The sequence below is a fragment of the Lepidochelys olivacea genome (assembly GCF_965140295.1).
Source record: "Lepidochelys olivacea isolate rLepOli2 genome assembly, chromosome: 9".
Taxonomy (NCBI): Eukaryota; Metazoa; Chordata; order Testudines; family Cheloniidae; genus Lepidochelys; species Lepidochelys olivacea.
Genome location: NC_140419.1, coordinates 7,457,965 through 7,469,666, shown reverse-complemented (window position 1 = coordinate 7,469,666; position 11,702 = coordinate 7,457,965). Strand labels below are relative to the sequence as shown.

General features: G+C 61.2%; 1 protein-coding gene across 1 annotated transcript; it reads right to left on the bottom strand.

Moving 5' to 3' along the window:
- Positions 1 to 3,053: 3,053 nt before the first annotated feature.
- On the bottom strand, positions 3,054 to 11,240 carry CHRND (cholinergic receptor nicotinic delta subunit). Its single transcript, XM_084639836.1, has 11 exons — positions 11,106 to 11,240; positions 10,537 to 10,581; positions 9,676 to 9,785; positions 9,037 to 9,192; positions 7,479 to 7,600; positions 6,934 to 7,134; positions 6,042 to 6,153; positions 5,635 to 5,749; positions 4,694 to 4,904; positions 3,971 to 4,089; positions 3,054 to 3,353 (listed from the first exon to the last, which is right to left on the bottom strand). The coding sequence occupies exons 1-11, from the start codon at positions 11,217 to 11,219 to the stop codon at positions 3,171 to 3,173; spliced, it is 1,488 nt and encodes a 495-aa protein (XP_084495962.1). The 5' UTR covers positions 11,220 to 11,240; the 3' UTR covers positions 3,054 to 3,170.
- Between the last annotated feature and the right edge of the window lie 462 nt (positions 11,241 to 11,702).

The window sequence follows — 11,702 nt, the reverse complement described above, 5'->3', positions numbered from 1 at the left end:
CACTGACCCACTGGCCAGGGAGCCTGAGTTAATAATACCCATAGGCAGGCCCCAGCCTGGCTCAGGGGGCTCCCCGGCATTCCCCATTGCAGGCCCTAGTGCCCCGTATCTGCCCCACGCCAGTGGGCAAGTGAGGTCAGGGCGGGGCCTGACGCCAGGCTCTAGGGGGCCAAGGGGCTTCCGCCAGCCAGGCCCAGGCTTGGTACGCAGGGCCCTGGAGAGAGGGCACCGATCCTGCTGGTTTAGTGCTGGGCCCCCAGGGGGGTCTCTGCTCAGGGGTCCCATCCAGCCCTGGCTCCTTGGGAGGATGGTGCAGGGGTGATGGGAGGCTGGGCTTAGCAGGGCACTGCCTGGCTCGGGAAGGAGGGGCATCCATCATTCTCCCTACCCCAAGGCGGCTGGGTGGCCGCAGCGTGGAATGAGTTTGTGGGTCTCAGCCCCATGACTGGTGGGTGAGTGGCAATCAACGCTAACTGCCCCCCATCTGGGCAGTGTCAGCGGGGAGGCCATGGACTGAATGGGCCCCAGAGGGCGGGGCAGGTTGGCAGGGGCTGCTGTGGGAAGCTGGCCCTGCTCCCTGGAGAGATCTCAGGCTCCAGCATTGTCTGCATGGCACCTTCCACCCGCACCATCTCCTCACAGGACAGCTCGGGGCAGCCATGCCCAGCACCCTCCTGCCCCGTGGGGGTCACTGCTGTGATAACGAGACACCCCCTCCCCCCCGTGGCCTCCCCTTGTCCCTGGGCTGCTAAGTGCAGCGCAGGGAGGCCGGGTGAGCACCCATGTCTGGTGTGCCCTGGGGAAAGGCGCCAATGGTGGGGGGGAGAGGGGAGGGACCGTTTCCCCCTGGAGCAGGGTGGGGCTACTGGGAACACACGGCATCCGCCCCCGTGAGGCCACCCCCTGGCTGGAACAGCAACTCCCCATGCGGAATCGAGGGCCTTGCTGCCAAAGGTGCTGGGTTTGATCCCTGCCTAGGATCCAATGTCTATGTAGGTGCCATGGTGCCCCACACGCGTACCTGCAGACCCGGCTCTGGGTCAACCCTGGTGGGCTGCTGCATTCAGTTCTGGGTGCTCCCCAGCAGCCAGAGGCCAGAGAAGGGTGAGACAAACCAGCAGGGGCTGATCTGCAAAGAAGGGCTCAAGTGCCCAGAGTCTAGGTCAGCTGGGACAGGCTGAGTGCCCAGGTGGAGGGCATGGGAACACTGCATGGAACGGAAGGGTACAAAGCCCGAGAGGGGGCTGTGACATTATTGACATGAACTGGGACCGTATAGATCATTGTTGCAATCAAGGTCCTGTGGTGGCACCAAATCTTGTATAAAGGGGGTCAAATAAGGTGTCTAAGACAAGGTTATGGTTTGCTGGTTAGGATTATGCTGTCTGTATGCAGGTATCATTTTTGTATTTAGAATTACAGGTATTGGCTCGATAATGTCTGTATTGCGAACTTGTGCTATGCTTCTGGGGGACACCCCAGACAATTTCGTATCAGCTCTGCCTAGCCTGCTGGATGGCCATTAAGGACCATCAGCGACACAACTGACCCATTGCGAGAAGGCAGACATGCCTTGGGACTCAGCAAGGTGTGCAGGGACCTGCCTAGGGACAGAGCTCTGAGGTTTTTCCAGGCCATGTGCTGGGTAGCTTGTCTTTGGGACAAAGAAAGCAGAGACCACATGGCAAGAGACTATAAAGACCTGCTGCAGCTCCTCCATCTTGTCTTCCATCCTGCTTCTGACCTCGGGAGGGACTTTGCTACACTGAAGCTCTGAACAAAGGACTGAATGACCCATCCCAGCTGGGGATGTTCTCCAGAGGCTTGATTTGAGCCTGCAGCTTATTCCATCACTGCTACAAGCCTGCACCAAGAACTTGGCCATCACTGTATGTCATTGATTCCAGTTAACCCATTCTCGCTCTCATCTCTAGCTTTTTCCTTTTATGAATAAACCTTTAGACTGTAGATTCTGAAGGATTGGCAACAGCGTGGTTTGTGGGTAAGATCTGATTTGTATATTGACCCGGGTCTGGGGCTTGGTCCTTTAGGATCGAGGGAACCTTTTTTCTTTTACTGGGGCATTGGTTTTCATAACTATTCATCCCCATAATGAGTGGCACTGGTGGGAATACTGGGAAACTGGAGTGTCTAAGGGAATTGCTTGTGTGACTTGTGGTTAGCCAGTGGGGTGAGACCAAAGTCCTCTCTGTCTGGCTGGTTTGGTTTGCCTTAGAGGTGGAAAAACTCCAGCCTTGGGCTGTAACTGCCCTGCTTTAAGCAATGTGTCCTGAATTGGCACTCTCCGTTGTGTCCCACCAAAGCCAGCATCGTTACAGAGGCAGAGTTGCCCTGACCGGGGGATGGATCCAACCAGCTGGGAATTGTCCCCAGGGCAGGGCTGGGAGCGTTGTCACACCCCGACTGGGGGATGAATCTGGCTGGGAATTGTCCCCCGGAAGGGCCGGGGCTCCCTCACATCTGAGGGAAGGGCTGGTAGCCCTGGGGCTTGGAACTGCCAATAATCAAACATGTCCCTGAGTCTGACCCTGCCCATGATCAGCTCACCCTGTGGCCTGTAGCACTTGCTGGCTGGTCACATGGCACCAGCTTCGCCTTCTTCCCACCTACTTCCCAGCTGCTCAGAATCCACTAATTTCCCTATGTGCCTTTCCCAGTGAGGTTACACAGGTGTTATCCACCGCCCAGTGGGAGGGGAAATGGGGATACAGGGCCTAGCGTGGGGTGCTGGCCAGTGGGAGTGGAGGAGAGGGGAGATGGGGCAACAGGACCTAGCGTGGGGTGCTGGCCAGGGGGAGGGGAGGAGAGACGGGGAGACAGGGCCTAGCGTGGGGTGCTGGCCAGTGGGAGGGGAGGAGAGACGGGGAGACAGGGCCTAGCGTAGGGTGCTGGCCAGTGGGAGGGGAGGGGAGGCTGGCCGGGGTGGGGGCCAGTGGGAGGGGAGACTGGTCCGGGCTTGGGATGGCAACTCCCCGCCATGCACTCCCTGCAGCCGCTGGCTGAGAACCGTGGAGTTTATTCAAGCGCCAGGAATGAGACAAGAGCAGCCAAGGTCACCGACACGCCAAAGCCCCGGGGAGGGGCCTGGCACCCCGCGGGCAGAGGGCGGGGCGGCGGTGCAGCCCAGCAGGGGCAGGTAGCCGTGGCCCCTAGACGAAGTGTCTGTGCTCCATCCTGTAGTCGAAGGGGTCCCCAGCGAAGGGCAGCTCGGGGGGTTCGTTGTAGATTCCCATCAGAAAGATCCCCAGGGTCCCAAGGATCACCACCGGGGTCACCAGGAAGAGGCAGAGGCGGTCAACCGTCCGGGCAACGCGGTTCCAGTTATCCTTCTCCTGGGGCGGGGGGACACCAGGGGCGGGGATGGGACACAGAGCGGGGCAGAAACAGACAGTGGTGGGGCACAGCACGTGAAGGGGGGGCAGAGCTTGTTAACTGGGGTGAGTCTGGGGCTGGTGAACGTGCCAGGGCCAGGAGCCCCCTATCCACACAGCAGAGACAGCCTAGGCTCCCCCGGCACCCTGCTCCCCTTGGCACCCCACTTCCCCAACACGACACTCCCTGTGGCACCCTGCACCCCCAGCACACCCCTTCCCATGGAACTCTGCTCCCCCTGGCACCCCGCTCCCCCGGCACCCTGATCCCCCGGCATCCACCAACAGAACTCACCCTAGCCTGAAGGGAGGGGAGTTCAGGCTTTCTGTCCCACTTAGTCTCTTGTGCCCGGATGAGGTTGCCAGCAAGGGGCCAGTTAGAACCCACTGTGGCAACTGGGGGTGTTCTGGCCCCCAACAGGCACCTCCATCTTGCTGTGTGAGTCTGACTGGGAGGGCGTTCCTGGGACTGGCCAGTGAGGCAGCCCTGGGGCCGTTCCCACTCAACACCCTGGGGCTGGGCTCTGCCCAAGCCCCTCCTGGCGGCTCTGGGCTGCTGCCTGCCCGGGCACACCCACCTCGTTGTAGTCATTCTTGTCCCGCGTGTGCTTGATGATGAAGTTGGCGCCGTCGATGGCCGGCTTCACCTCGCTGTACAGCTGCTCTTGAATGTCGGCCATGCCCAGGGGCCTGGGCCCTGCCAGCGGGCAGGGAGGAAAGGAGATGCTGTGAGGGATGGCACCAATTTGCTGACTTCATGTGTGGGGCCAGGGTCCTGACCTGGGACATGGGGCTCAGGGGGTGGGGCTCCATGGTCCCATCCCAGGGTGCAGGGCTCAGGGATCAGGGCCAGGGTCCTGGCATGAGGCAGGGGTCCCATTCTGGGGCGCGGGCTCAGTGGGGCCGAGGTCCCGTCCCAGGGCCCGGAGGCGGGGGGGAGGGCCAGGTTCCTGTCCTTGGGCATCGGGTTTGGGGTAGCTGGGGTCCCATCCAGGACTCGGTTGAGGGGGTAGGACTGGATCCCATGCCGGGGAGGGTCAGCCGGGTCCCGTTCTGCGGTTCAGGGAGTGGGCAGGGTCTTGCCCTTGGGTGTGGGGCGTGGGCTGAGCTCCCAGCCTGGGACGCGTGGAGCCCTCCCTTCTGTGCTCTGTGGGTGCCTGCCGCCCTGGGCTGTACAGCTCAGTTCTCTCGAGGCCTCAGCCTGCCGGGACCTGCCGTTCCCCCGGGCACTAAAGGAGCCACCGGGCCCGCTGGGAGAGCCCCGTGGCACCCACCCCGTCCCCCGGCCGCGGGGCGCTCACGGGAGGGGGTGACGCGGCTGGCCAGCCCGTGCCGCTCCGACTGCTTCTCGAACATGAGCTCGCTGCGGGACTTGACGGCGAAGTACTCCTCCGCCTTGGCCATGTAGCCCACGGAGCTGCTCCGCCGGATGAGCAGGCTGGCGCGGGGCCCCGGCTTGCTCTCCGCCGGCCTGGACATGTGCAGCAGGCATGGCAGCGTCTCCAGGAAGAGCTGGGGACAGGGGAGAGGCCGGTGCTGGGTGCGTCTCGGGGCAGCGGGGGGCTCCAGAGCCGGCTCGACGCTCCCCAGCCTCCCGCAGGTGCGTGACTGCAGCCCGGCCTTTGGGGGGCGCTCCCGGGCAGCCGCTCTCCCCTGGGCCGAGCCTTCAGGAGCTGGGCTGACCTGTCTCCCCTAGCTGGGCTGAGGGCCAGGTGGGGTGCCCCTGCGCCAGGCCCTGGGGGGCCGGGGTGACGCCTAGACAGAAGGGGCTGGTGCTGGCCGGGCCTAGCTGGAGAGAGCCACTGTACTGGAGGTGCATGGGAACTCTCATGCCACTGGGTGGCAGCATTACTCAGCAGCTGTGGGCACTGCCAGGGTTGAACGCAGGATGCCCGGGGACGTGACTCCCGGGGGGCGTGGGCCTCTGCCCTGATGTGAATCTGCCCCGGGGCCCGCCGCTTGGTCTGCACAGTGCCAGTGGGGCTGGCTGATTTGTGCGGTGCCCAGGCCTTTCCCATGCCCCTCGCTCCCAGGCCCGGGGATCGTGCTAGCGGATTCTGGAGCTGCAGCCAGAGATGGTGGTTGGGCTCCAGGGGCCCCGGCACGAGCCGAGGGAGCAGCCAGTCCCCGGAAGGCATAGGGGCACGGAGACGGGGTGATGGGCTGATGGAGGTAGCTGGGTGTCCGCCCTCCTGGGCACTAAGCCCAGCCAGAGGCCCCTGTGCCCAGCTCCCCTGCTCACCTCTTTGACCCTGCTGGACATGACGTGGGTGCTGGGTGTCCGGAAGTGGATGTTCAGCACGATCACACAGGTCCCCACCACCGCGGTCACCAGCAGCATGATGAAGAGCAGGTACCTGCAGGGGCAGAGACCAGCTCCCAGTGGGGGCAGCCTGGCTTCCCTCCTGGAGACAGCAGGGCCTGGGCCCCCTGCCAGAGGGGGGCTCTGTAGGAGCCCCATGGACCAGCGACGACGCAAGGGGTCTCCTTCGCTGTGAGTGCGTCCGCTGCTGGGGGAAACACTCCGAGACCTTCCCAGCAGGGACCAGCCACCTCCACCAGCCACGGGACACCCAGCATCCCCGTCCCAGCATCCCCAGCAAGCAGAGCGGGCCAGCGGGGCACGTGGGGCAACCCATGGAGACTCACTTGCCAATGAGGGGGATGGCGAGGGAGGTGGCTGGCAGGCGCTGGGAGATCAGCAGCAGGAAGACAGACTGGGCCAGCAGGACGGAGATAGCCAGAGTCATCTTCTCCCCACCTGGAGAACAGACAGAGCTCAGAGTAACACCCCCTCTGCTCCCCCTCAGCCCAGTGGGAAGACCCCTAGGGAAAGAGGGGATCCAAGGAGATGCAGCCCCCCCCCCCCCGGAGGAACTGCTCCCGGCTCACGAACCCCATGACACCCGGGATGCCAGCTCTGATCCCTACCTGACACAACGCAGGCCTGTGCGTTTCCAGCCACCTTCCTGGGGGAGCTCTGGCCAAGGGAACAGCAGCTCCACTGGGGAGGAACCTGAGCCCGAAGGCACAAACGGGGGCAGGTGGCTCAGCATGGGTGGGGCTTGGCCTCGCCAAATCCTCACTGTCAGTATCGGGGTGTGGAAGGCTCTCCCTGCCCAGCTGGGTACTCATGGTTGGGGGAGACCCAGTACTCACTGTGGGGGGGTCAGGATCCTGCACTCAGTGGGGGTGTGTTGGGGGGGGTCTGTGTACTCACTGTAGGAGCAACCCTGTACTCCCTTGGGGTGGGGGCCCTGCACTCACTGGGGGTGGGATGGTGGTCCCCATACTCACTCGGGGGGGGGCCTGTACTCACAGGAGGTGAGATGGGGAACCCTGTACTCCCTTGGGGTGGGGGTCTCACTGGGGGTCGGATGGGGGTCCCTGTACTCCCTGGGGCGGGTGAGGACCCTGCATTCCCTGGAGGTGGGATGTGGGAGCTCTGTACTCCCTAGGGGGTGAGGACCCCATGCTCCCTGGGGTTGGGATGGGGGAGGCCTGCACTCCCTGGGGGTGGGATGGGGGACCCCGCACTCACTTTCGGCCGGCAGGTAGAAGACGAAGATGGCCATGAAGGCGATGAGGATGCAGGGCAGGACGATGTTGATGATGTAGAAGAGCGGCTTGCGCTTGATGATGAGGTAGAAGGTGATGTCCTGGTACTTGCTGCTCTCGGGCGAGACGCTCCTGTCGATGTTCTTGCGGGCCGGTTTGTGGATGATCTCCCACTCACCATTCTCTGTGGGAGCAGGGTGGGCAGAGAGGAGGTGTATTGCTGGGGCCCCACTGGCCCTCACGGCCCCCAACATCCCCACACGGCACCCTGGGACATGGGACTGGCCCTGCCATGCCTTTTGATCCCGGTGTCTCAGTGCCCTGATGGCCCATGCTCTACCCTCTCCACCCTGGGGAGACCTCTCTGCTCCTGGAGCCCCCTTGTTTCCTCCCATGAGGAGACAGCCTCAGGATAAAGCCGCCTCCTCCAGGGCAGTGCCCTGCCCCGGGCAAACTACTCAGGTCACCGGAAACTGCCATGCCAGCCCCTGGCTCTGCCCAGCGGGGGGAGGCGGGAACGTGCTTTACTTGTGAAGGCCTCCAGGTCGATGGTGATCCATTCCACCAGGTAGCTTTTGTTGAGCGTTCTGTCAGGATCAGGTTCCTGCTTCAGGTTCATGGTGATCTCCTTGGCGTTGTAGCGGAGCGAGCTGGGCCCGACAAGAGACGGGTGAGTGGCGGCTTGCCCCCCCTTGCTCCACCCCACTCCCCCGTGCCTCATGCTGCCAGCGAGGATGGGGGCTCCCCATGAGTGGTGCGCCCCGGCCGAGGTCTGGCACTCAATGGCTGCCCCAGTTGTCATGGGGAAGCTGATCCAAAGCCCCAGTGGGTGGTAGATCTGGCCCAGGATACAGTGCCAGGGCAACTTTGATGGGCATCTTTCCATTGACTTCAAAGGGCTCTGGCTCTTTGGGCCTGGCCTGGTGGTGGGCACTGGGGCTGGGCTGGGCCTCCAGCCGGTGGGGTGTGACGTTATTAATATGAACTGTGACTGTATAGATCATTGTTGCAACCAAGGTCCTGTAGTGGCACCAAATCTTGGCCAAAGAAGGTCAGATAAGGTGTCTAGGAGAAGGTTATGATTTGCTGGTTATGATTATGCTGTCTGTATGCAGGTATCATTTTTGTATTTAGAATTACAGGTATTGGCTCGATACTGACTGTAGTTCAAACCTGGGCTATGCTTCTGGGTGACACCCCAGACAATTTGGCATCAGCACTGCCTAGCCTGCTTGATGGCCCACTGAGGACCATCAGCTCTACAGCTGGCCCAATGAGAGAAGGCAGACATGCCTTGTGACTCAGCAAGGCCTGCAGGGACCTGCCTATGGACAGAGCTCTGAGGCTTTCAAGCCATGGCTGGGCAGCTTGTGTTTGGGACAAAGGAAGCACAAGCCACATGGCAAAAGGACTATAAAAGGCAGCTGCATCATCTCCATCTTGTCTTCAATCCTACTTCTTACCTCAGGAGGGACTTGGCTATACTGAAGCTCTGAACAAAGGACTGAATGACCCATCCCAGCTGGGGATGTTCTCCAGAGACTTGATTTGAACCCGCAGTTTATTCTATCACTATTACAAGCATGAACCAAGAACTTGGCCATCACTGTATGTCATTGATTCCAGTTAACCCATTCTAGCTCTCATCTCTAGCTTTTTCCTTTTATGAATAAACCGTTAGACTTTAGATTCTAAAGGATTGGCAAGAGCGTGATTTGTGGGTAAGATCTGATTTGTATATTGACCCGGGTCTGGGGCTTGGTCCTTTGGGATCGAGGGAACCTTTTCTCTTTTACTGGGGTGTTGGTTTTCATAACCATTCGTCCCCATAACGAGTGGTACTGGTGGGGATACTGGGAAACTGGAGTGTCTCAGGGAATTGCTTGTGTGTCTTATGGTTAGCCAGTGGGGTAAAACTAAAGTCCTCTCTGTTTGGCGGGTTTGGTGTCTTAATAGTAAAGGAACCCCAGCCTTGGGCTGTGACTGCCCCGCTTGAAGCGATTCGCCCTGAACTGATACTCGCAGTGCGTCCCGCCCGAGGCCGTACTGGTACACGGGGCTGCAGCGAGCGGGGTGAGGCCCTCACCTGAACTTGAGGCTGCAGTTCTGCCAGTCGAAGGGGAAGAAGTTGACGTTGATGGGGCAGGGGCTGTGGAAGATGGCAGGCGGCAGCCAGTATACGAAGCCGGAGTCGTAGATCAGCACGTTGCAGTAGTAGGCGATCTGGAAGAAGCCGTCGTTGCTGCGCAAACAGAGACACGAGCGGGGCTGACGGGGAGCTCAGCATGGCTGGGGGAGCCCTGACGAGCTCTAGGCTAGTGCAGAAAACCCTGTGTCCCTAGGAGTAATGGGCCGGGACCAGTGTGTGGGAAAGCCCAAGGGGACCTTTCACCCCTGCGCTGCGGGGTGGGATCTGTGATTGGAGTTCTGGGTGCCCCAGCACGGACACAGCTGTCCCCAGGGCGATGGCACCTGCTGTGGGGTGGGATTGGAGTTCCGGGTGCTGGGCACCCGCTGCCAGATTCCCCGACGCACTTGGAATCACCCCAGATCTGGGCTGGGCGCAGCCCCCACGGCTCAGAGGCACCTTGTGGGCAGGCGCAAGGCGAGGGAGCCCTGCTCCGAGCCCTCGCTCTGCCAGCCGCGGGACTGTGACGATCTTGCCAAGGGCCCGAAGGCAGTGCTGTGGGCTGGGTCCTCTGGGAAAAGCCAGGCCAGGACTCACTTGTTCTCCAAGACGATCTCGGGCAGCCACAGCATGTCCGGGGGCAGGCGAAGGATCTTCAGGCCACCGAACTCCGACGTGTTCCACTGCAGCCTGTAATCTGTCCAGCTCTGCGGGAAATCAAGCTTCCAGGATGGAGCCTCCACCCAGCGGCTGGGACCCCCTCCCACACTCCCGCCTGCTCCGAATCTCCCGTTCCCAGGCCGGCAGGCTCTGAGGAGAGGCCAAGGAACAGAGCCTGGCCCAGCTGCCCACCGTGATGGAATAAAGGGCAGGGAGCAGCACCAGACGTGGGCACTAGTGGTGGCATTGCAGTGGAGAAGGTGCCCTGAGCCCCAAGGTCCCGTTGCGTGTCCCTGGAGGCTGGCGCTCCCTGCGATGGGATGGGGGCGGGATAGAGGGTTTTGTTTTGTTTGTAGTCCGAGCTCTCTAGAGGTGGTCAGGGAGCAGCCCTGGGGCCTGCTCCCCTGAGAAGGAAGAGCGCTGTTTGGTGAAGTTCTGCTTTACTTGGAAGGACTTTGCTGCTGGCCCAGAGGAGATGGGCGAGGGATCTTTGAAGGGGACAGACCATTCACAGCTAGACTGGGATCCTCTGGAAGGGGAAGAACTCACTAATGTGGCATGGCTGGAGGGCTGTCACCTCCACAGCGGGAACTGACCGGAGTTCCTAAAAGGGAAACTGAGGCAGGGTGCCGCAATGCCGGGTCTTAGTGCCAGGGGGCACGGCGAGAGGAGGCATCACGTGACACACACCGAGCACCGGTCGGCTGGTTGGCTTTCAGCACTGGGGGCCACCCAGAGAAATCCCTCCCCAAGTGGCTGGGCGCCGGGGACTCAGAAGCCAACAGGGGGCCGACTTACGTGATCAAGCCACACGCTGGTGGTGAGGGTCTCGTCGGCCTCTTTCTGGAAGGACACCAAGCAGAAATGAGACATAGAGTGGGCCCCAGCCCTGCTGCTTGGCACCAGCGGGGTCAACAGTTGCTTGGGAAAGGCATGTTTGTGTCACGTGTGGTGCCGATGCAAACCCAAGGAGCCTTGAGATCTGAACCCAGGCTAACTCCTGCTGAGCTGAGGGGCCTTGGGCCTGGAAGGGGCTTGGCCAGGGGCTCAGTAACTGGCTCGGTTCTCTCTCCAAGGCAGGGTGAGGGCCGTGACGAGTCTCCGGCCTTAAAGAGAGGCCATGCTGAGCTCCTGGAGGGCCAGAAAGCCGTGGTGAACTTCAGCCCTTGTGGACCGCCGCTGTGTTCTCCCCCGGGCTACCTCCAACGCAACCATGCAGGTGCAATCAGCCCCTCCCGACCAATGACCCGCAGGGCTCAGGACGCACCCGAGCCGGAGGGGCCCAAAGGATCTCCACCGGCCAGGGCAGGCCCGGGATCCGGCGAGCCGAGTGGTGAAAGGCCCCCCGAGGTGCCTGCCAAGCTCACCAGAGAGACGAGGTTGGAGAGCGTCAGGCCCAGGTCCACATTGACGCTCTCGTCCCTGGAGGTGACGGGCCGCAGCTCCTTGTTGTAGCCCTTCTCCACAAAGAGGTAGTTCATGAGCCGCTCCTCCTGGTTCACAGCCAGGCCGCCTGCGGGACACGGGCGCAAGCACAGGGCTGAGCCCACGACTCTAGGGGAGCGGGACTCGCTGAGTCTGAGCAGGCAGGAAGGAGCAGAGGTGAGACCCCTCTGTGACGTGATTGGCATAAACGGTGACCGTGTGGATCGGTGTTGCAACGGCTGTCATGTATTTGCCACAAATATTGTACAAAGGCTGTCGTGTGAGGTGTCTGTGGGAAGGTTACGATTTGCGGGCTGGGATTATGCTGTCTGTGTGTGTGTACCATTTTTGTAGTTGAAGCTGTGAATATTGGCTATGTACAGTACTTGTATCTCACTGTGTTTTGATTCTAAGTAGCCTCAGTGAAGCATTTGGTCAGCTTCTTAAGAAAGGACTATTCTCAGTAAGTGCCCAGTCAAGAAACACTTAGCTGACAATAAGAACAGGAGGACTTGTGGCACCTTAGAGACTAACAAATT

Excerpts from the sequence above, each read along its gene's own strand:
- CHRND (XM_084639836.1), bottom strand. The coding sequence starts at position 11,219 with ATGAACTACCTCTTTGTGGAGAAGGGCTACAACAAGGAGCTGCGGCCC. Across the intron at positions 10,582-11,105 it reads TCTCCAACCTCGTCTCTCTG|AAAGAGGCCGACGAGACCCT; the intron begins GTGAGCTTGGCA and ends GTGTCCTTCCAG. Across the intron at positions 6,154-6,933 it reads CTTCTACCTGCCGGCCGAAA|GTGGGGAGAAGATGACTCTG; the intron begins GTGAGTGCGGGG and ends TCTGTTCTCCAG.